This window comes from Pseudophryne corroboree, chromosome 2 (genome assembly GCF_028390025.1).
Source record: "Pseudophryne corroboree isolate aPseCor3 chromosome 2, aPseCor3.hap2, whole genome shotgun sequence".
NCBI lineage: Eukaryota > Metazoa > Chordata > Amphibia > Anura > Myobatrachidae > Pseudophryne > Pseudophryne corroboree.
This window is the reverse complement of record NC_086445.1, coordinates 97117490-97142236: the sequence shown is the minus strand read 5'-3', so window position 1 is coordinate 97142236 and position 24747 is coordinate 97117490. Positions and strand designations below refer to the sequence as shown.

At 47.9% G+C, this 24747-nt stretch overlaps 1 protein-coding gene across 3 annotated transcripts in view; it reads right to left on the bottom strand.

The window, feature by feature from the left end:
- Positions 1-24747, bottom strand: part of DYNC2H1 (dynein cytoplasmic 2 heavy chain 1) — a 1021614-nt gene that overhangs the window by 239199 nt on the left and 757668 nt on the right. For all 3 annotated transcript variants that reach the window (XM_063951545.1, XM_063951543.1, XM_063951544.1), the window contains 2 exons: positions 11644-11843; positions 4254-4358 (listed from right to left, as the gene is read on the bottom strand). In XM_063951545.1, the coding sequence (XP_063807615.1) occupies positions 4254-4358; positions 11644-11843 (305 nt within the window). The remainder of the gene's footprint in view (positions 1-4253; positions 4359-11643; positions 11844-24747) is intronic.

Here is a 24747-nt window from a genome sequence, read left to right as displayed (position 1 = left end):
CACAATATTGCATGAAACGCCTGGCTATGTCAGTACTGTTCTCTTTTCCCTCAATATTGCGTCTTACTTTGCTTATTGTGTACTAGCATTTTGGACTGGCCAAGCTGCAATGTCTGTGACGATAAACTGTTCGATTTAGAGCAATTTGAGGTTAAGTGTATGTGGACACATATGTATTTCTGAGATTATAAATTTAAAGACACGTACTATATTTAACTGTATATACAGTAACTGTCCACGCCATAAGGCCCTTTCACAGACTAACCAATGCTGAGATGGAAGCCACACCACAGAAAATTCTTGCAAAAATTGATACGTAATTTTTAAAACTTTAAACAGGATAAAAGTACGAGGCAGTGACAACTAGAAGCAAACACTGTATATGCAATCTGAGGTTTTGTGTCCCTTTAATATTCTTGCACTGTCTCTCTCTCTCTCTCTGGGTCAATAACTCACATGTGTTGACTATTGCTAACGGCTTAACCATATGTCAAGAGTTATAATTGTTAAAGAAAATAAATAAACAGTCCACAAGCTGTATGTGAGCAGGGTGCAAATACGCTGTAGGTGACCTTGTGGATGGAAGAAAGATCAAGAAAAACTTTAAGGACATTGTCTAAACACTATTACGAGGAACTGCTCTCAAATACTTTGTTAATATTCAGATTTTAATGCATGCTGTTCTTATAGACTGTCGGGTCTTTTCAATTGAAGTCGGAACAACGGTCTAGTCAGAAAGACGGCAGTTTGCGACTTTTTTAGGTCGAATCATGATTCGATCTATTCAATGGGGCTGCCGTTTTTCCGACTTTTCGTAAAACACGTGGATCGGCGGATTAGCCACGGAACCACGTGTTTTGTCGGATTTGCAGCCAAATCTGACAGGTTTTAGTCCCGGTTTCGACAATGTCAATCCGCCTTTAAAAAAAATTCGGATTAGCATTGTTGAAAACGGGCAAAACTTATCGGATTTGGCCACAAATTTAATACTGCATTGTCGGATCATCTCCTTCGGAGAGGATCTGACATGCATTAAATAGACCCCTGTGTCTTCATTCACGCCAAATAGCCCCTTCCAGTGCGCCAGGCCCCCCGTACTTGAATATAGAAACACCAGCACAATAACTAAAGATTCATTTAAAAATTTTACTTGAATTAATGTGTTAAAAAAAAAGGTTAAAAAAGTTTTGTTTACCGAGATCGAATGTACAGTAATAATGTGACAACAGTGATACATCCAGAGCTGGAACCCAAGCCTTTGGCTGTACTGAAGCAGGAAGATAATAACACAGTAATGAGACACGTATAGACTATTATTATAGGAAGTTGCAGTCCTAGACATTTCCTTGCTTCCTACATAAAACGGACTTGCAAACCTTACATGGTAAAAAATAGCGGTGAGCTGTGGAAAGAGCTATTTGTAGATGACCGGTTCAGACTTCTGGACAAACAAACATTAAAACCACCTAAAAAAAAAGGCCAAATATAGCCATTAAAGTGCGTCAGACAAAATGTGCACTTCCGGAAACAAATTATCCGCCAGCGGCACGGTTCTATTTTTTTACATTGGGTCTGTCCGATATCTGCCAGGCACATGTGCACAATAATGAGAATAATCCAGATGTATTGGAAAGTGTATGTGCCCTCCTACAGTACTGCTGCAGGTAGTGTGTGCGACTCGGCTCGTGCTGAGCATCTTTTATGCTTAAATATGCACCTTAGTTGTACAAAATAAGCAACAGTATGCGACAGAACCACTTAACGACGGTGCACTGTATACAGATGTGTCCTTATACACTAAGCCAAGTAGAACGAGAGAGCAGAGCAGTGTAGAGCAGTGTTTGTTCAAATGTGCGTTGTAGTCGCAATCGGATGCGTCAAAACCACTTCATGAGATGGCAATGATTAATCTGATATGTGACACTTCAATATCTGTATGCGAATGAGTCTGAATCTGTATACAAAGCCTACAGGACTTGGCATGAAAAGAAGCTGTGGCCGCATCAATGTAGCGCTTCTTATACAGACTCAGATGCACACAGATATATAAGTGTCACACAGCAAATTAATCAGAGCAGTCTCGTGAAGTGGTTATGTGGCATCACATTGCGATTAAGACACATACAGTATGCATGCTAAAAAGAGGCTTGGCGCAACGTATCTGTCACACTGAGAAGGGATGTTTGGCGCAACTGCTGCAATAATGTATGAGGACACATAAGTAATTTATTTTTTTTAACAATTATTTTTATTGACTGAATTAATGCAAACCGTTCCAAAAACATGAGGACAACATCCAAGGTTAGAAAGATGTACTTCCATCCAGAACAGCTGGGTTATACCATGTGGTTAAATGGAAACACTGTTTAAGCATCTCTTTCATTTCTGGGGTCAATACATATGGCAGCCAACCAGAGAAGCATTTCTCAGCTCGACCCTCTTTACATATGGACATGGCTTTCTGATCTATGTGAAATAGGTAGGAAACACTAGGTATGAACAAGGTGACAGTGGGTTTCGTGGGTTCGATCCACTGTGAGAGAAGTGTTTTCTTGGCAGCTCCTGCAATTTTAGACTGGTGCAGCTTATTGCCCTTAGGTATTGCGTGGGAGGCAGTAGGGGAAAATTTTCCCCAAAACACCCAAGAAGGCGACAAAGGGACATCTAAATGTAGGGTATGATTAATATAGCGCTGTCTCTGCTACCAAAACTCTGTAACACTGGGCAACATCTGGAATTTTATATGTGACACTTGTAAATCCGTGTGCAAATGAGCCTGAATATATGTGTGTGCAGCAGCCGCAGCTTTATTCACGCAAAGCTCTGTTGTGCATTCTTTATTTTTCTTGTCTAGATTAACCTCTCCCTTACATGCACCTGTAGCGGGCTCATATACTGATAATGTACAACTTCCAGTCTGTGTGTCATTGTTCTGTGAGGCATGTATGGATCAGTGGCTGGAGGGTATGCTGATCCTAGTACTGCCTTGGAGGATCTTGGGGTGCCTCTAGGTGTCAATTTAGAAATGCAAAAAAATACGAGGGCTGGAGCACTCAGAGGAAACCCAACCAAAGATGGGAAGAACACGCTAAAGGCCCGTACACACTGGTCGATATATCGGCCGTTCTCTTGAACGGCCGATATATCGCGGGACCGTCGGCCAGTGTGTACGGCTGATACGTCTGCGAACTCCGTCGTTCACAGACGTATCGCGTCGGCCCCGCAGCACAGCCGACGGCCAATATATCTACCGATATATTGGCGCGTCGCTGTGTGTGTACGCCCGTACACATGCTGCGGCGGCCGGCGGTGATTGACAGGTGAACTGGGCGGGCGTGTGTACACGCCCGCCCAGTTCATGACGTCAGTCCCCGACGGATCGAGCAGTGTGTATGCTGAACACCCTGCTCGATCCGTCCATAGATATATCTGCAGATCAATTGATCTGCAGATATATCTGTTAGTGTGTACCCACCTTAACTCAACACGATTACAGCCCTGATGAGAATCAAACCCATGATCTCAGTCTTGTGAGGCAGTAATGCTAACCATTACACTTACAGTGCTTCTCTAGCTCCCTCCTCCCTCCCCCCAAAATGAGTACAAGATAAATTCAGACCTTAAAACTACAACATGCAAAAGTTCAGAGAATAGCAGCCATATGCACTATGGGGGTGATTCAGACCTGTTCGCTGGGCTGCTAACTTTGCTGTCCTGCGTTCAGATAGTCGCCGCCTCCAGGGGAAGTATATATTCACCGTGCAAGTGTGCAATCGCATGTGTATGCCGAGCTGCAAAAATCCACTGTGTGCAGTCTGTGTGCAGCCCAGGACTTATTTCTACATTGCGATGAGAACAGGCTGATCTGGGCCGGAGCGGACGTCAGACACCCTCCCTGAAAACGCTTGGGAACGCCTGCATTCTTCCAGACACTCCCAGTAAACGCTCAGTAACCACCCACAAACGGCCTCTTCCTTTCAATCACCTTGCGAACGCCCGTGCAATCAGAACTTTCGCACCATCCTGTTGCTGACTGGCAATGCCCTTTGGTGTTGTCCGCCGCGCGTGCGCACTGCGGTGCATACGCATGCGCAGTTAGTACCTGATCGCCCGCTGTGCAAAAACGCACAGCAGCAATCAGATCTGAATCACCCCCTATATATACAATTCCGTGTATACTGTATGGCTGACATTCCTTTGTCTATTGTACAGTACATAGTCATGTTCTCTGCATCAAGTTACACAGCACATACCTGAGAACTGATCATGCGCTGGGAGGATCGGGCAATATTAGCAGGTAAACCAAAGAAAGCAGGTTTATCATCCTCTGGCAGGCCTTCAATAACACTGCGATAGTCCTATAGGAAGAAACAGCAGCCTTACTGTAATCTGTATTTCATTTCAATCCTACAAAACTTTTAGATAAACTGTTAGCAGTGAAACAAATTCCAGGGTTGCTAAGTAACTGTCTTGTATAATAGGCAGAACATACAGATATAATGCAGGGTTCCACTAGTACCACATGAACGGTTATACAGTATATCATTCTGCTTTTGGTGTTAACTGTTGTGCCCATAGATTTCTGTTTAACTGCATTTCTCTATCGTCCTAGTGGATGCTGGGGTTCCTGAAAGGACCATGGGGAATAGCGGCTCCGCAGGAGACAGGGCACAAAAAGTAAAGCTTTTCCAGATCAGGTGGTGTGCACTGGCTCCTCCCCCTATGACCCTCCTCCAGACTCCAGTTAGATTTTTGTGCCCGGCCGAGAAGGGTGCAATCTAGGTGGCTCTCCTAAAGAGCTGCTTAGAGAAAGTTTAGCTTAGGTTTTTTATTTTACAGTGAGTCCTGCTGGCAACAGGATCACTGCAACGAGGGACTGAGGGGAGAAGAAGTGAACTCACCTGCGTGCAGGATGGATTGGCTTCTTGGCTACTGGACATTAGCTCCAGAGGGACGATCACAGGTACAGCCTGGATGGTCACCGGAGCCGCGCCGCCGGCCCCCTTGCAGATGCTGAAGTTAGAAGAGGTCCAGAATCGGCGGCTGAAGACTCTGACAGTCTTCTAAAGGTAGCGCACAGCACTGCAGCTGTGCGCCATTTTCCTCTCAGCACACTTCACACGCTGTCACTGAGGGTGCAGGGCGCTGGGGGGGGGCGCCCTGGGAGGCAAATGTAAACCTATATACTGGCTAAAAATACCTCACATATAGCCCCCAGAGGCTATATGGAGATATTTAACCCCTGCCAAACTTCACTAAAGAGCGGGAGACGAGCCCGCCGTAAAAGGGGCGGGGCCTATCTCCTCAGCACACAGCGCCATTTTTTCTCTCACAGAAAGGCTGGAGAGAAGGCTCCCAGGCTCTCCCCTGCACTGCACTACAGAAACAGGGTTTAAACAGAGAGGGGGGGCACTAATTGGCGATATAAATATATATATAAAGATGCTATTAGGGAGAAACACTTATATAAGGTTGTCCCTATGTAATTATAGCGTTTTTTGGTGTGTGCTGGCAAACTCTCCCTCTGTCTCTCCAAAGGGCTAGTGGGGTCCTGTCCTCTGTCAGAGCATTCCAGGTGTGTGTGCTGTGTGTCGGTACGTGTGTGTCGACATGTATGAGGACGATGCTGGAGGAGGCGGAGAAATTGCCTGTAATGGTGATGTCACTCTCTAGGGAGTCGACACCGGAATGGATGGCTTATTTAGGGAATTACGTGAGAATGTCAACACGCTGCAAGGTCGGTTGACGACATGAGACGGCCGACAAACAATTAGTAACGGTCCAGGCGTCTCAGAAACACCGTCAGGGGTTTTTTTTTATAAAAAACGCCCATTTACCTCAGTCGGTCGACACAGACACAGACACGGACACTGAATCCAGTGTCGACGGTGAATAAACAAACGTATTCCTCATTAGGGCCACACGTTAAGGGCAATGAAGGAGCTGTTACATATTTCTGATACTACAAGTACCACAGAAAAGGGTATTATGTGGAAGTGAAAAAACTACCTGTAGTTTTTCCTGAATCAGATAAAATAAAATGAAGTGTGTGATGATGCGTGGGTTTACCCCGATAGCAAATATTGGCGTTATACCTTTTCCCGCCAGAAGTTAGGGCGCATTGGGAAACACCCATTAGGGTGGATAAGGCGCTCACACACTTATCAAGTGGCGTTACCGTCTCCAAATACGGCCGCCCTCAAGGAGCCAGCTGATAGGCAGCTGGAAAAATATCCTAAAAAGTATATACACACAGACGGTGGTTATACTGCGACCAGCGATCGCCATCAGCCTGGAGATGCAGTGCTGGGTTGGCTTGGTCGAATTCCCTGACTAAAAATATTTTATTGATATGGAGCATTTAATAGGATGCATTCTATATATATGTATGCGAGATGCACAGAGGGATATTTGCACTCTGGCATCAAGATAAGTGCGTTGTCCATATCTCCCAGAAGATGTCATGGACACGACAGTGGTCAGGTGATACAGATCCCATACGGCACATGGAAGTATTGCCGTATAAAGGGAAGGAGTTATTTGGGGTCGGTCCGTCGGACCTGGGGGCCACGGCCACAGCTGGGAAATCCAACCTTTTTACCCCAAGTTACATCTCAGCAGAAAAAGACACTGTCTTTTCAGCCTCAATCCTTCCGTTCCCATGTGGGCAAGCGGGCAAAAGGCCAGTCATATCTGCCCAGACATAGAGGAAAGGGAAGTAGACTGCAGCAGGCAGCCCCTTCCCAGGAAAAGAAACACTCCACCAGTGGGGGGGTAGTCTCAAGAGTCTCAGCGCGCAGTGGGATCACTCGCAAGTTGACCCCTAGATCATACAAGTATTATCCCAGGGGTACAGATTGGAGAGTCGAGACATTTTTTCCTCGCAGGTTCCTGAAGCCTGCTTTACCAACGGCTCCCTCCGACAAGGAGGCAGTATTGGGAAAAAATTCACAAGCTGTATTTCCAGCAGGTGAAAATCAAAGTACCCCTCCTACAACAAGGAAAAGGGTATTAGTCCTCCACACTATATTGTGGTACTGAAGCCAGACGGCTTGGTGAGACATAGTCTAAATCTGAAATCTTTGAACACTTACATTAAAAGGTTCAAATCAAGATGGAGTCACTCAGAGCAGTGATAGAGAACCGGAAAAAAGGGGACTATATGGTGTCCCTGGACATCAAGGATTACCTCCATGTCCAAATTTGCCCTTCTCAACAAGGGTACCTCTGGTTCGTGATACAGAACTGTCAATATCAGTTTCAGACGCTGCCGTTGAATTATCCACGGCACCCCGGGCCTTTACCAAGGTAATGGCCGAAAAGATGATTCTTAAAAGAAGAAAGGCATCTAAATTATCCCTTACTTGGACGATATCCTGAAAGGGACAAGTTTCCAGAGAACAGTTGGAGGTCGGAAAAGAACTATCTAAAGTAGTTCTACGACAGCACGAGTGGATTCTAAATATTCCAAAAATCGCAGCTGTTTTCCGATGATACGTCTGCTGTTCCTAGGAATGATTCTGGGCATAGTCCAGAAAGAGGTATTTCCCCTGGAGGGGAAAGCCAGGGAGCTATCCGACCTAGTCAGAAACCTCCTAAATCCAGGCCAAGTATCAGTGCATCAATGCACAGGAGTCCTGGGAAAAATGGTGGCTTCTTACGAAGCGATTCCATTCGGCAGATCTCACGCAAAAACTTTTCAGGGGGATTTGCTGGACGAATGGTCCGGATCGCATCTTCAGATGCATCAGCGGATAACCCTGTCTCCAAGGACAAGGGTGTCTCTTCTGTGGGGGCTGCAGAGTGCTCATCTTCTAGAGGGCAGCACATTCAGCATTCAGGACTGTGTTCTGGTGACCACGGATGCCAGCCTGAGAGGCTGGGGAACAGTCACACAAGGAAGAAATTTCCAAGGAAGTGTGGTCAAGTCTGGAGATTTCTCTCCACATGAATATACTGGAGCTAAGGGCAATTTACGATGCTCTGAGCCTAGGAAGACCTCTGCTTCAAAGTCAACCGGTGCTGATCCAGTAGGACATCATCATGGCAGTCGCCCACGTAAACAGACGGGGCGGCACAAGAAGCAGGAGGGCAATGACAGCAAGGATTCTTCGCTGGGCGAAAGATCATGTGATAACACTGTCAGCAGTGTTCATTCCGGGAGTGGACAACTAGGAAGATTTCCTCAGCATAAATGAATTCCACCCGGAAAAGTGGGAACTTCATCTGGAAGTTTCCACATGTTTGTAAACCGTTGGGAAAGACCAAAGGTGGTTATGATGGCGTCCCACATGAAGCGCCAGGTCTAGAGACCCTCAGGCAATAGCTGGGACGCTCTGGTAACACCGTGGGTGTACCAGTCGGTGTATGTGTTCCCTCCTCTGCCTTTCATACCCAGTGTATGGAGAATGATAGGATGGAGAGGAGTAAGAACTATACTCGTGGTTCCGGTTTGGGCCAAGAAGAACTTGGTACCCGGAACTTCAAGAGATACTAGAAAGGATCTTGATTCAGCAAGAATCATGTCTGTTCCATGACTTACCGCAGCTGCGTTGACGCCAGGGCGGGTGAACGCCGGATCCTAAGGGAAAAAGGCATTCCGGAAGAGGTCATCCCTACCCTGGTCAGAGCCAGGAAGGAGGTGACCGCACAACATTATCACCGCTTAGGTGAAAATATGTTCCATGGTGTGAGGCCAGGAAGGCTCCACGGAAGAATTTCAACTGGGTTAATTCCTACATTTCCTGCAAGCAGGAGTGTATATGGGTCTCAAATTGGGGTCCATTAAGGTTCAAATTTCGACCGGTCGATTTTCTTCCAGAAAGAAATTGGCTTCAGTTCCTGAAGTCCAGAAGTTGTTAAGGGAGTACTGCATATACAACCCCTTTTTGATGTCTCCAGTGGCACTGGGCGATCTCAACGTAGTTTGGGATTCCTAAAATCACATTGTTTTAAACAACTCAAATCTGTGGATTTGATATATCTCACATGGAAAGTGACCATGCTGTTGGTCCTGGCCTCGGCCAGGCGAGTGTCAGAATTGGCGGCTTTATCTCACAAAGCCATATCTGATCGTCCATTCGGACAGAGCAAAGCTGTGGACTCGTCCCCAGTTTCTCCCTAAGGTGGTGTCAGCGTTTCACCTGAACCAGCTTATTGTGGTGCCTGCGGCTACTAGGGACTTGGAGGACTCCAAGTTGCTGGATGTTGTCAGGGCCCTGAAAATATAGTTTCCAGGTCGGCTGGAGTCAGGAAATCTGACTTGCTGTTTATCCTGTATGCACCCAACAAGCTGGGTGCTCCTGCTTCTAAGCAGACTATTGCTCGTGGATTTGTAGTACAATTCAGCTTGCACATTCTGTGGCAGGCTTGCCACAGCAAAAAATATGTAAATGCCCATTCCACAAGGAAGGTGGGCTCATCTTGGGCGGCTGCCCGAGGGGTCTCGGCATTGCAACTCTGCCGAGCAACTACGTGGTCGGGGGAGAACACGTTTGTAAAATTTTACAAATTTGATACCCTGGCAAAAGAGGACCTGGAGTTCTCTCATTCGGTGCTGCAGAGTCATCCGCACTCTCCCGCCCGTTTGGGAGCTTTGGTATAATCCCCATGGTCCTTTCAGGAACCCCAGCATCCACTAGGACGATAGAGAAAATAAGAATTTACTTACCGATAATTCTATTTCTCGGAGTCCGTAGTGGATGCTGGGCGCCCATCCCAAGTGCGGATTATTCTGCAATACTTGTACATAGTTATTGTTACAAAAATCGGGTTATTGTTGTAGGAAGCCGTCTTTCAGAGGCTCCTTTTGTTATCATACTGTTAACTGGGTTTAGATCACAAGTTGTACGGTGTGATTGGTGTGGCTGGTATGAGTCTTACCCGGGATTCAAAATCCTCCCTTATTGTGTACGCTCGTCCGGGCACAGTACCTAACTGGAGTCTGGAGGAGGGTCATAGGGGGAGGAGCCAGTGCACACCACCTGATCTGGAAAAGCTTTACTTTTTGTGCCCTGTCTCCTGCGGAGCCGCTATTCCCCATGGTCCTTTCAGGAACCCCAGCATCCACTACGGACTCCGAGAAATAGAATTATCGGTAAGTAAATTCTTATTTTCTATTATGTATCTATGTGGTGATATCAGCTACAGCATAACATAAAAATCACCCACAGACGGCACACCCTATACCAGGGACACTCGTCAGCAAATAACTGTTAAACAAGGTAGAATTTAGAAAAGTAGCAGCCTCTGGGCCGATGCAAGGTTTCCCGACACCCTAAAAACCACACACCAAGTCTTAGTACATACAGGAAATGCGGTAAAACCCAGAAAACATGTTTTTACCGCATTTTCCTGTTAGTAAATTCTGTCCCGTCCAGCATGCCGACTTTCAGTGGGAACTTCAGGAAAAGTTGCTGCTGTAATGCTGCAGGTGCTCTACCCAGGGTGCGTGGGAATCACTAGACTAGGGCTGGATCAAGCCTTCGGGGGACAAGGGCACTTATAAAAGGCTAAAGCTGCTGGCTACCTATACGTTGGGAATTCAAGTGTTTGGGGGAGGGGGGTCCTTCCAGCAACCCATCACCTCCATCCCTTATATATTTTTAGATCCACCCTCAACCCTGCCCTTTACGGTATAGATTTAATGATCCCCCCACCCCGTAAGTGTTTCCCCCCACTTCACTCCACCCTTTATATATTAAATGAAGCTCTCACTTACCCAAAGAGCCCCCCTCCTTAATTCAGCCCTGCTCTAGACACTCCTGAGCTCTCACCTCCAATGTGTCTGGTGGGGCAGTAGGAGGGACCCAATCCCTTCTGCAGGTGTCTCTAATCGCAGTGAGTCTGTGTCTGTGCTGTGATCATGAAGGGTAGGGTGGAGGGCTGTAATGTCATGATGCAGTCGCGGGGGAGGGTAATATGCAGAGTCTGTACTTGTGGTGCGGGGTGGGAATATGTTGAGTGTTACCGCAGACTGCGCAGAGAGAAGAACTGTAACAATAGCCGTCAGCACGCTGCTTACTCTATGTGCATAGAGTATTAGAGCCGCTGCTGAAGGGTTACACTCACACTGCGAGTAGCTGCAGGGATGCCGCGGCCGCATAAGTTGTCAGCCGCCAGCACTGACCGTGTGAGTGCCGGCTATTGGTACAACTCTTCTGACCCTCTCCACAGTAACACTCAACATATTCCTCTTAAGGAAGAGGAGGAGCTGAGCAAAACTAGCAAGGGAAGCATTCATCACAGCGTGAGCTGCCGCCCTCCAGTGGTCACCGCTGTCCAGTGGTCAAAGCCGTCTAGTGGTAGCGCCGGCTCTGTGTAGCCTAATGTCAGAGGTGGTGCGGTGAGAAAGTGGAGACGGGCAGTTGTGCACAGACACAAGCACCTACCCTCAGACCCCCCCCCCCCCCCTCCAATGTAAGTAGGTCTTGTTGTATAATGCCCTCATTGCAACAGAAAACATTCCAAAAATAAATACAATATGGTTACAGTAAAGGAACACAAGTTTTGTATCATTTCCTAATAATTATATGATGGCATTTTTATCCTGTGCAGTATCTTTTACAGAATGCGGTAGGTCTCAGACTGTTGTAGAACTGCCACACACCTGTACAACCACAGGTTACATGTCAGCCTTCTTACCATAATGCTGCTTGAATTTGGCAAGGAGATGGACAACGGGAAAGTCATCTGGTTTCCCCTTACTCCTCCTGCATGAGAATTAAAAAACTGTTCCAGATAGGAGCGAAGAACTCGCAAATCAAAGTAGTTATCTATTCGTCCTCCATAAATTGCATTTTCCAAGAGGCCATGCACGAAATCCCACTGAAAGTTTCTGCCACCTGCAAATGAAAATATATAGTTTCTATATGGAATGACAATATATATCTATCTATCGTAGCTGATGTGGCCAGTAGTGTCAGAGTTCTTACCCCCAACCCCCTCATTCCATCTTATCCCATTTCTCTCCCCTCTTGACCTTTTTCTCTCTCTGTCTCCCCCTCTTTCCCTCTCCACTCCTTCTCCTACTTTTCCTGACCACAGAGGCGCTTGGAGCTGTTCAATCCAATCACACACACACACTAATATTTCAATGTAATGGCTAAAAAAAAAACAAATAAAAAAATAGGATTTTAATACCTACCGGTAAATCCTTTTCTCCAAGTCCGTAGAGGATGCTGGGGACTCCAAAAGGACCATGGGGTATAGACGGGATCCGCAGGAGACATGGGCACACTATAAGACTTTGAATGGGTGTGAACTGGCTCCTCCCTCTATGCCCCTCCTCCAGACCTCAGTTATAGGAACTGTGCCCAGGGAGACGGACATTTCGAGGAAAAGGATTTTTGTTACAGGGTGAGATACACACAAACACACCGTACAACTGGATTAGCAGGAATACCAGAAAACAGTATGAACGAAAAACAGCAACAAGCTGAACATAACCGATATACAACCTTCGTGTAACCGAAAACAACCACTAACAATACAACTGCAAGTAACAGTCCGCACTGGGATGGGCGCCCAGCATCCTCTACTGACTAGGAGAAAAGGATTTACCGGTAGGTATTAAAATCCTATTTTCTCTTACGTCCTAGAGGATGCTGGGGACTCCAAAAGGACCATGGGGTCTATACCAAAGCTCCAGACCGGGCGGGAGGGTGCGGATGACTATGCAGCACCGATTGAGCAAACATGAGGTCCTCCTCAGGCAGGGTATCAAACTTGTAGAATTTAGCAAAAGTGTTTGAACCCGACCATGTAGCTGCTCGGCAAAGTTGAAGTGCCGAGACCCCTCGGGCAGCTGCCCAAGATGAGCCCACCTTCCTGGTAGAATGGGCCTTCACTGACTTCGGCAACGGCAGTCCAGCCGTAGAATGAGCGTGCTGAATAGTATTACAAATTTAGCGTGCAATAGTCTGCTTGGAAGCAGAATTTCCAATCTTGTTGGAAGCATACAGGACAAACAGAGCCTCCGTTTTCCTAACAAGAGCCATTCTGGCGACATAAATTTTCAAAGCTCTCACGACGTCGAGAGATTTTGGCACTGTCACGGCATCCGTAGCCACAGGCACCACAATAGGTTGATTTATGTGAAACGAAGAAACCACCTTCGGCAGAAATTGTTGACGAGTCCTCAATTCCGCTCTATCCACATGGAAAATCAAATATGGGCTCTTATGAGACAGAGCCGCCAATTCCGACACCCATCTAGCAGACGCCAAGGCCAAAAGCATAACCACTTTCCAAGTGAGAAATTTCAACTCAACCTTCCACAAAGGTTCAAACCAGTGAGACATAAGAAATTGTAACATCACGTCAAGATCCCACGGTGCCACGGGTGGCACAAACGGGGGATGGATATGCAGCACTCCCTTCACAAAAGGCTGAACCTCAGGAAGGGCGGCCAATTCTTTTTGAAAGAAAATAGATAAAGACGAAATCTGCACTTTGATGGAACCCAATTTCAGGCCTGCATCCACGCCTGCCTGCAAAAAATGGAGGAAACGACCCAGCTGAAACTCCCCCGTAGGAGCTTTCCTGGCTTCACACCATGACACATTTTTTCCAAATACGGTGATAATGCTTCACCGTGACCTCCTTTCTAGCCTTAAGGAGAGTGGGGATGACTTCTCCGGGAATACCCTTTCGAGCTAGGATTTGGCATTCAACCTCCACGCCATCAAATGCAGCCGCAGTAAGTCTTGAAATACGCATGGCCCCTGCAGTAACAGGTCCTCTCTGAGAGGAAGCGGCCAAGGACCTTCTATGAGCAATTCCTGAAGATCCGGGTACCAGGCCCACCGTGGCCAATCTGGAACGACGAGTACTGCTAGAACCCCTGTTCGTCTTATGATCCTCAACACTTTTGGAATGAGAGGAAGTGGAGGGAACACATACACCGACTGAAACACCCATGGAGTTACCAGGGCGTCCACTGCACTGGCTTGGGGGTCCCTTGACCTGGAACAATACCTCGGAAGCTTCTTGTTGAGGCGAGACGCCATCATGTCTATTTGAGGAATTCCCCAACGCCCTGTCACTTCTGCAAATAACTCTTGGTGAAGCGCCCACTCTCCTGGGTGGAGATCGTGTCTGCTGAGGAAGTCTGCTTCCCAGTTGTCCACACCCGGAAGGAAGACTGCTGACAGAGCGCTCACGTGCTTTTCCGCCCAGCAGAGAACTGTTGTTGCCTCTGTCATCGCCGCTCTGCTCTTTGTTCCGCCCTGGCGGTTTACGTACGCCACCGCTGTTACGTTGTCCGACTGAATCAGGACAGGTAGACCTCGAAGAAGGTTTTCCGCTTGCAGAAGGCCGTTGTAAATGGCTCTTAACTCCAGAACATTTATGTGGAGACAAGTTTCCTGGCTTGACCATTTTCCCTGGAAACTTCTTCCTTGTGTGACTGCTCCCCAGCCTCGGAGACTTGCATCCGTGGTCAGCAGGACCCAATCCTGGATCCCGAACCTGCGTCCCTCTAGAAGGTGAGAACTGTGCAGCCACCACAGGAGAGAAATTCTGGACCTGGAAGATAGACTTACTTTCCGGTGCATGTGTAGGTGAGACCCGGACCATTTGTCCAGCAGGTCCCACTGAAACACCCGGGCATGAAACCTGCCAAACAGAATGGCTTCGTACGCCGCAACCATCTTCCCTAGCACTCGAGTGCATTGATGAATCGACACTCTTGCCGGTTTCAGAATCTCTTTGACCATGCCTTGGATTTCCAGAGCTTTTTCCGCCAGAAGAAACACTCTCTGCAGTTCCGTGTCCAGGATCATGCCCAAGAAAGGCAGCCGAGTTGTCCGAATCAACTGAGACTTTGCCAAATTTAGAATCCAACCATGATGTTGCAGAACCATCAGGGAGAGCTCCACATTTCTTAGCAACTTCTCCTTCGATCTCGCCTTTATCAGGAGATCGTCCAGGTACGGGATAATTGTGACACCCTGCTTGCGTAGGAGTACCATCATTTCAGCCATGACTTTGGTGAAGACCCTCGGGGCCGTGGAAAGCCCAAACGGCAACGTCTGAAAATAAGAATTTACTTACCGATAATTCTATTTCTCGTAGTCCGTAGTGGATGCTGGGACTCCGTCAGGACCATGGGGAATAGCGGCTCCGCAGGAGACAGGGCACAAAAGTAAAAGCTTTAGGATCAGGTGGTGTGCACTGGCTCCTCCCCCTATGACCCTCCTCCAAGCCTCAGTTAGGATACTGTGCCCGGACGAGCGTACACAATAAGGAAGGATTTTGAATCCCGGGTAAGACTCATACCAGCCACACCAATCACACTGTACAACCTGTGATCTGAACCCAGTTAACAGCATGATAACAGCGGAGCCTCTGAAAAGATGGCTCACAACAATAATAACCCGATTTTTGTAACAATAACTATGTACAAGTATTGCAGACAATCCGCACTTGGGATGGGCGCCCAGCATACACTACGGACTACGAGAAATAGAATTATCGGTAAGTAAATTCTTATTTTCTCTGACGTCCTAGTGGATGCTGGGACTCCGTCAGGACCATGGGGATTATACCAAAGCTCCCAAACGGGCGGGAGAGTGCGGATGACTCTGCAGCACCGAATGAGAGAACTCCAGGTCCTCCTCAGCCAGGGTATCAAATTTGTAGAATTTTGCAAACGTGTTTGCTCCTGACCAAGTAGCAGCTCGGCAAAGCTGTAAAGCCGAGACCCCTCGGGCAGCCGCCCAAGATGAGCCCACCTTCCTTGTGAAATGGGCATTTACATATTTTGGCTGTGGCAGGTCTGCCACAGAATGTGCAAGCTGAATTGTACTACACATCCAACTAGTAATCGTCTGCTTAGAAGCAAGAGCACCCAGTTTGTTGGGTGCATACAGGATAACAGCAAGTCAGTTTTCCTGACTCCAGCCGTCCTGGAAACCTATAATTTCAGGGCCCTGACAACATCTAGCAACTTGGAGTCCTCCAAGTCCCTAATAGCCGCAGGTACCACAATAAACTGGTTCAGGTGAAACGCTGACACCACCTTAGGGAGAAACTGGGGACGAGTCCGCAGCTCTGCCCTGTCCGAATGGACAATCAGATATGGGCTTTTGTGAGACAAAGCCACCAATTCTGACACTCGCCTGGCCGAGGCCAGGGCCAACCGCATGGTCACTTTTCATGTGAGATATTTCAAATCCACAGATTTGAGCGGTTTAAAATGTGATTTGAGGAATCCCAGAACTACGTTGAGATCCCACAGTGCCACTGGAGGCACAAAAGGGGGTTGTATATGCAGTACTCCCTTGACAAACTTCTGGACTTCAGGAAGTGAAGCCAATTCTTTCTGGAAGAAAATTGACAGGGCCGAAATTTGAACCTTAATGGACCCCAATTTGAGGCCCATAGACACTCCTGTTTGCAGGAAATGCAGGAATCGACCGAGTTGAAATTTCTTCGTGGGGCCTTCCTGGCCTCACACCACGCAACATATTTTCGCCACATGTGGTGATAATGTTGTGCGGTCACCTCCTTCCTGGCTTTGACCAGGGTAGGAATGACCTCTTCCGGAATGCCTTTTTCCCTTAGGATCCGGCGTTCCACCGCCATGCCGTCAAACGCAGCCGCGGTAAGTCTTGGAACAGACATGGTACTTGCTGAAGCAAGTCCCTTCTTAGCGGCAGAGGCCATGAGTCCTCTGTGAGCATTTCTTGAAGTTCCGGGTACCAAGTCCTTCTTGGCCAATCCGGAGCCACGAGTATAGTTCTTACTCCTCTACGTCTTATAATTCTCAGTACCTTGGGTATGAGAAGCAGAGGAGGGAACACATACACCGACTGGTACACCCACTGTGTTACCAGAACGTCCACAGCTATTGCCTGAGGGTCTCTTGACCTGGCGCAATACCTGTCCAGTTTTTTGTTCAGGCGGGACGCCATCATGTCCACCTTTGGTCTTTCCCAACGGTTCACAATCATGTGGAAGACTTCCCGATGAAGTCCCCACTCTCCCGGGTGGAGGTCGTGCCTGCTGAGGAAGTCTGCTTCCCAGTTGTCCACTCCCGGAATGAACACTGCTGACAGTGCTATCCCATGATTTTCCGCCCAGCGAAGAATCTTTGCAGTTTCTGCCATTTCCCTCCTGCTTCTTGTGCCGCCCTGTCTGTTTACGTGGGCGACTGCCGTGATGTTGTCCCACTGGATCAATACCGGCTGACCTTGAAGCAGAGGTCTTGCTAAGCTTAGAGCATTGTTTTATGTGGAGAGAAGTCTCCAGACTTGATCACACTCCCTGGAAATTTTTTCCCTGTGTGACTGCTCCCCAGCCTCTCCGGCTGGCATCCGTGGTCACCAGGACCCAGTCCTGAATGCCGAATCTGCGGCCCTTTAGTAGATGAGCACTCTGCAGCCACCGCAGAAGAAACACCCTTGTCCTTGGAGACAGGGTTATCCGCTGATGCATCTGAAGATGCGATCCGGACCATTTTTCCAGCAGATCCCACTGAAAAGTTCTTGCGTGAAATCTGCCGAATGGAATCGCTTCGTAAGAAGCCACCATTTTTACCAGGACCCTTGTGTAATGATGCACTGACACTTTTCCTGGTTTTAGGAGGTTCCTGACTAGCTCGGATAACTCCCTTGCTTTCTTCTCCGGGAGAAACACCCTTTTCTGGACTGTGTCCAGAATCATCCCTAGGAACAGCAAATTGTCGTCGGAAACAGCTGCGGTTTTGGAATATTTAGAATCCACCCATGCTGTCGTAGAACTACTTGAGATAGTGCTACTCCGACCTCCAACTGTTCTCTGGACCTTGCCCTTATCAGGATATCGTCCATTTTCTTTGAAGAAGAATCATCATTTCGGCCATTACCTTGGTAAAGACCCGGGGTGCCGTGGACAATCCAACCGGCATCGTCTGAAACTGATAGTGACAGTTCTGTACCACGAACCTGAGGTACCCTTGGTGAGAAGGGCAAATTGGGACATGGAGGAAGCATCCCTGATGTCCCGGGACACCATATAGTCCCCTTCTTCCTGGTTCGCTATCACTGCTTTGAGTGACTCCATCTTGATTTGAACCTTTGTATGTAAGTGTTCAAATATTTCAGATTTAGAATAGGTCTCACCGAGCCGTCTGGCTTCAGTACCACAATATAATGTGGAATAATACCCCTTTCCTTGTTGTAGGAGGAGTACTTTGATTATCACCTGCTGGGAATACAGCTTGTGAATTGTTTCCAATACTGCCTCCCTGTCGGAGGGAGACGTTGGTAAAGCAGACTTCAGGAACCTGCGAGGGGGAGACGTCTCGAATTTCCAATCTGTACCCCTGGGATACTACTTGTAGGATCCAGGGGTCCTGTACGGCCCCAGCGTCATGCTGAGGACTTGGCAGAAGCGGTGGAAGGCTTCTGTTCCTGGGAATGGGCTGCCTGCTGCAGTCTTCTTCCCTTTCCTCTATCCCTGGGCAGATATGACTGGCCTTTTGCCCGCTTGCCCTTATGGGGACGAAAGGACTGAGGCTGAAAAGACGGTGTCTTTTTCTGCTGAGATGTGACTTAGGGTAAAAAAGGTGGATTTTCCAGCTGTTGCCGTGGCCACCAGGTCCGATGGACCGACCCCAAATAACTCCTCCCCTTTATACGGCAATACTTCCATGTGCCGTTTGGAATCTGCATCACCTGACCACTGTCGTGTCCATAAACATCTTCTGGCAGATATGGACATCGCACTTACTCTTGATGCCAGAGTGCAATTATCTCTCTGTGCTCTATAGTCAATAAAATACTGTCCCTGTCAAGGGTATCAATATTTTCAGTCAGGGAATCCGACCAAGCCACCCCAGCGCTGCACATCCAGGCTGAGGCGATAGCTGGTCGCAGTATAACACCAGTATGTGTGTATATACTTTTTAGGATATTTTCCAGCCTCCTATCAGCTGGCTCCTTGAGGGCGGCCGTATCTGGAGACGGTAACGCCACTTGTTTTGATAAGCGTGTGAGCGCCTTATCCACCCTAAGGGGTGTTTCCCAACGCGCCCTAACTTCTGGCGGGAAAGGGTATACCGCCAATAATTTTCTATCGGGGGAAACCCACGCATCATCACACACTTCATTTAATTTATCTGATTCAGGAAAAACTACATGTAGTTTTTTCACACCCACATAATACCCTTTTTTGTGGTACTTGTAGTATCAGAAATATGTAACACCTCCTTCATTGCCCTTAACATGTAACGTGTGGCCCTAAAGGAAAATACGTTTGTTTCTTCACCGTCGACACTGGAGTCAGTGTCCGTGTCTATGTCGACCGACTGAGGTAAATGGGCGTTTTAAAGCCCCTGACGGTGTTTGAGACGCCTGGACAGGTACTAATTTGTTTGCCGGCCGTCTCATGTCGTCAACCGACCTTGAAGCGTGTTGACATTATCACGTAATTCCTTAAATAAGCCATCCATTCCGGTGTCGACTCCCTAGAGAGTGACATCACCATTACAGGCAATTGCTCCGCCTCCTCACCAACATCGTCCTCATACATGTCGACACACACGTACCGACACACAGCACACACACAGGGAATGCTCTGATAGAGGACAGGACCCCACTAGCCCTTTGGGGAGACAGAGGGAGAGTTTGCCAGCACACACCAAAACGCTATAATTATACAGGGACAACCTTTATATAAGTGTTTTCCCTTATAGCATCTTAATATATAATCATATCGCCAAATAAGTGCCCCCCCTCTCTGTTTTAACCCTGTTTCTGTAGTGCAGTGCAGGGGAGAGCCTGGGAGCCTTCCCACCAGCAGTTCTGTGAGGGAAAATGGCGCTGTGTGCTGAGGAGATAGGCCCCGCCCCCTATTCCGGCGGGCTCTTCTCCCGGTTTTTCTGAGACCTGGCAGGGGTGAAATACATCCATATAGCCTCAGGGACTATATGTGATGTATTCTTTTTAGCCAGAAAAGGTATTAACATTGCTGCCCAGGGCGCCCCCCCCAGCGCCCTGCACCCTCAGTGACCGTTGGTGTGAAGTGTGCTGAGAGCAATGGCGCACAGCTGCAGTGCTGTGCGCTACCTCATGAAGACTGAAAAGCCTTCAGCCGCCGGTTTCTGGACCTCTTCTTACTTCGGCATCTGCAAGGGGGTCGGCGGCGCGGCTCCGGTGACCCATCCAGGCTGTACCTGTGATCGTCCCTCTGGAGCTAGTGTCCAGTAGCCTAAGAAGCAAATCCATCCTGCACGCAGGTGAGTTCACTTCTTCTCCCCTAAGTCCCTCGTTGCAGTGAGCCTGTTGCCAGCAGGACTCACTGAAAATAAGAAAACTATCAAAACTTTTACTCTAAGCAGCTCTTTATGAGAGCCACCTAGATTGCACCCTTCTCGGCCGGGCACAAAAACCTAACTGAGGCTTGGAGGAGGGTCATAGGGGGAGGAGCCAGTGCACACCACCTGATCCTAAAGCTTTTACTTTTGTGCCCTGTCTCCTGCGGAGCCGCTATTCCCCATGGTCCTGACGGAGTCCCAGCATCCACTAGGACGTCAGAGAAAATAAGAATTTACTTACCGATAATTCTATTTCTCGGAGTCCGTAGTGGATGCTGGGGTTCCTGAAAGGACCATGGGGAATAGCGGCTCCGCAGGAGACAGGGCACAAAAAAGTAAAGCTTTTACCAGATCAGGTGGTGTGCACTGGCTCCTCCCCCTATGACCCTCCTCCAGACTCCAGTTAGGTACTGTGCCCGGACGAGCGTACACAATAAGGGAGGCAATTTGAATCCCGGGTAAGACTCATACCAGCCACACCAATCACACCGTACAACTTGTGATCTAAACCCAGTTAACAGTATGATAACAGAAAGAGCCTCTTAAAGATGGCTCCTTAACAATATAACCCGAATTTGTTAACAATAACTATGTACAGTATTGCAGATAATCCGCACTTGGGATGGGCGCCCAGCATCCACTACGGACTCCGAGAAATAGAATTATCGGTAAGTAAATTCTTATTTTCTCTATCGTCCTAAGTGGATGCTGGGGTTCCTGAAAGGACCATGGGGATTATACCAAAGCTCCCAAACGGGCGGGAGAGTGCGGATGACTCTGCAGCACCGAATGAGAGAATTCCAAGTCCTCTTTTGCCAGGGTATCAAATTTGTAGAATTTTACAAACGTGTTTTCCCCCGACCACGTAGCTGCTCGGCAGAATTGTAATGCCGAGACCCCTCGGGCAGCCGCCCAAGATGAGCCCACCTTCCTTGTGGAATGGGCCTTAACAGATTTAGGCTGTGGCAGGCCTGCCACAGAATGAGCAAGTTGAATTGTGTTACAAATCCAACGAGCAATCGTCTGCTTAGAAGCAGGGGCACCCAACTTGTTGGGTGCATATAGTATCAACAGCGAGTCAGATTTTCTGACTTCAGCCGTCCTTGAAATGTATATTTTTAAGGCTCTGACAACGTCCAACAACTTGGAGTCCTCCAAGTCGCCAGTGGCCGCAGGCACCACAATAGGTTGGTTCAGGTGAAACGCTGATACCACCTTAGGGAGAAAATGCGGACGAGTCCTCAGTTCTGCCCTATCCGAATGGAAGATTAGATAAGGGCTTTTATAAGATAAAGCCGCCAATTCAGATACTCTCCTGGCGGAAGCCAGGGCCAGTAACATAGTCACTTTCCATGTGAGATATTTAAAATCCACCTTTTTCAATGGTTCAAACCAATGGGATTTGAGGAAATCTAAAACTACATTTAGATCCCACGGTGCCACCGGAGGCACCACAGGAGGCTGTATATGCAGTACTCCTTTAACAAAAGTCTGTACCTCAGGAACTGAGGCCAATTCTTTTTGGAAGAATATTGACAGGGCCGAAATTTGAACCTTAATAGATCTCAATTTGAGACCCATAGACAATCCTGATTGTAGGAAATGTAGGAAACGACCCAGTTGAAATTCCTCCGTCGGAACACTCCGATCCTCGCACCACGCGACATATTTTCGCCAAATGCGGTGATAATGTTTCGCGGTGACTTCCTTCCTTGCCTTAATCAAGGTAGGAATGACTTCTTCTGGAATGCCTTTCCCTTTTAGGATCTGGCGTTCAACCGCCATGCCGTCAAACGCAGCCGCGGTAAGTCTTGAAAGAGACAGGGACCCTGTTGTAGCAGGTCCCTTCTCAGAAGTAGAGGGCACGAGTCGTCCGTGACCAACTCTTGAAGTTCCGGGTACCAAGTCCTTCTTGGTCAATCCGGAGCCACTAGTATTGTTCTTACTCCTCTTCACCGTATAATCTTCAATACCTTTGGTATGAGAGGCAGAGGAGGAAACACATATACTGATTTGTACACCCAAGGTGTTACCAGTGCGTCCACAGCTATTGCCTGTGGATCTCTTGACCTGGCGCAATACTTGTCCAGTTTCTTGTTGAGGCGAGACGCCATCATGTCTAGCATTGGTCTTTCCCAACAGTTTATTAGCATGTGGAAGAGTTCTGGATGAAGACCCCACTCTCCCGGGTGAATATCGTGTCTGCTGAGGAAGTCTGCTTCCCAGTTGTCCACGCCCGGGAAGAACACTGCTGACAGTGCTATTACGTGATTCTCCGCCCAGCGAAGAATCTTGGCAGCTTCTGCCATTGCACTCCTGCTTCTTGTGCCGCCCTGTCTGTTTACATGGGCGACCGCCGTGATGTTGTCCGACTGAATCAACACCGGTTTTCCTTGCAGGAGTGGTTCCGCCTGGCTTAGAGCATTTTAGATTGCTCTTAGTACCAGAATGTTTATGTGAAGAGACTTTTCCAGGTTCGTCCATACCCCCTGGAAGTTTCTTCCTTGTGTGACTGCTCCCCAGCCTCTCAGGCTGGCGTCCGTGGTCACCAGGATCAAATCCTGTATGCCGAATCTGCGGCCCTCCAATAGATGAGCCTTTTGCAACCACCACAGAAGATATACCCTTGTCCTTGGCGACAGGGTTATTCGCAGGTGCATCTGAGGATGCGACCCTGACCATTTGTCCAACAGATCCCTTTGGAAAATTCTTGCATGGAATCTGCCGAATGGAATTGCTTCGTAAAAAGCCACCATTTTTCCCAGGACTCTTGTGCATTGATGTACAGACACCTTTCCTGGTTTTAGGAGGTTCCTGCAGGTCGGATAACTCCTTGGCTTTTTCCTCGGGAAGAAAAACCTTTTTCTGAACCGTGTCCAGAATCATCCCTAGGAACAGCAGACGTATCGTCGGAAAACAGCTGCGATTCTTGGAATATTTAGAATCCAGTCGTGCCGTCGAAGAACTACTTTAAATAGTGCTCTTCCGACCTCCAACTGTTCTCTGGAACTTGCCCTTTTTAGGTCGTGCAAGTAAGGGATAATTTAGATGCCTTTTTTCTTTGAAGAAACATCTTTTCGGCCATTACCTTGGTAAAAAGGCCCGGGGTGCCGTGGATAATTCAAACGGCATCGTCTGAAACTGATATTGACAGTTCTGTACCACGAACCAGAGGTACCCTTGATGAGAAGGACAAAATTTGGACATGGAGGTAATCCTTGATGTCCAGGGACACCATATAGTCCCCTTTTTTCCGGTTCGCTATCACTGCTCTGAGTGACTTTATCTCGATTTGAACCTTTTATGTAAGTGTTCAAAACATTTTAGATTTAGACTATGTGTCACCAAGCCGTCTGGCTTCAGTACCACAATATAGTGTGGAAAAATAATACCCTTTTCCTTGTCGTAGGAGGGGTACTTTGATTATCACCTGCTGGATATACAGCTTGTGAATTGTTTCCAATGCTGCCTCCCTGTCGGAGGGAGCCGTTGGTAAAGCAGACTTCAGGAACCTGCGAGGAGAAGATGTCTCGACTCTCCAATCTTTACCCCTGGGATAATACTCGTACGATCTAGGGGTCAACTTGCGAGTGATCCCACTGCGCCCTGAGACTCTTGAGACTACCCCCCCACCTTGAGTCCGCTAGCACGGCCCCAGCGTCATGCTGAGGACTTGGCAGACGCGGTGGAGGGCTTCTTTTCCTGGGAAAGGGCTGCCTGCTGCAGTCTACTTCCCTTACCTCTATGTCTGGGCAGATATGACTGGCCTTTTGCCTGCATGCCCTCATGGGAAAGGAAAGATTGAGGCTGAAAAGACGGTGTCTTTTTTAGCTGAGATGTAACTTGGGGTAAAAAAGGTTGGATTTCCCAGCTGTTGCTGTGGTCCCCAGGTCCGATGGACCGACCCCCAAATAACTCCTTCCCTTTATACAGCAATACTTCCATGTGCCGTATGGGATCTGTATCACCTGACCACTGTCGTGTCCCTGACATCTTCTGGGAGATATGGACAACGCACTTATCTTGATGCCAGAGAGCAAATATCCCTCTGTGCATCTCACATACATATATATAGAATGCATCCTATTAAATGCTCTACATGAATAAAATATTTTCAGTCAGGGAATCCGACCAAGCCAACCCAGCACTGCATCTCCAGGCTGATGGCGATCGCTGGTCGCAGTATAACCACCGTATGTGTGTATATACTTTTAGGATATTTTTCCAGCTTCCTATCAGCTGGCTCCTTGAGGGCGGCCGTATCTGGAGACGGTAACGCCACTTGATAAGCGTGTGAGCGCCTTATCACCCTAAGGGGTGTTTTCCAACGTACCCTAATTTCTGGCGGGAAAGGGTATAACGCCAATATTTGCTATCGGGGTAACCCTACGCATCATCACACACTTCATTTTATTTTATCTGATTCAGGAAAAACTACAGGTAGTTTT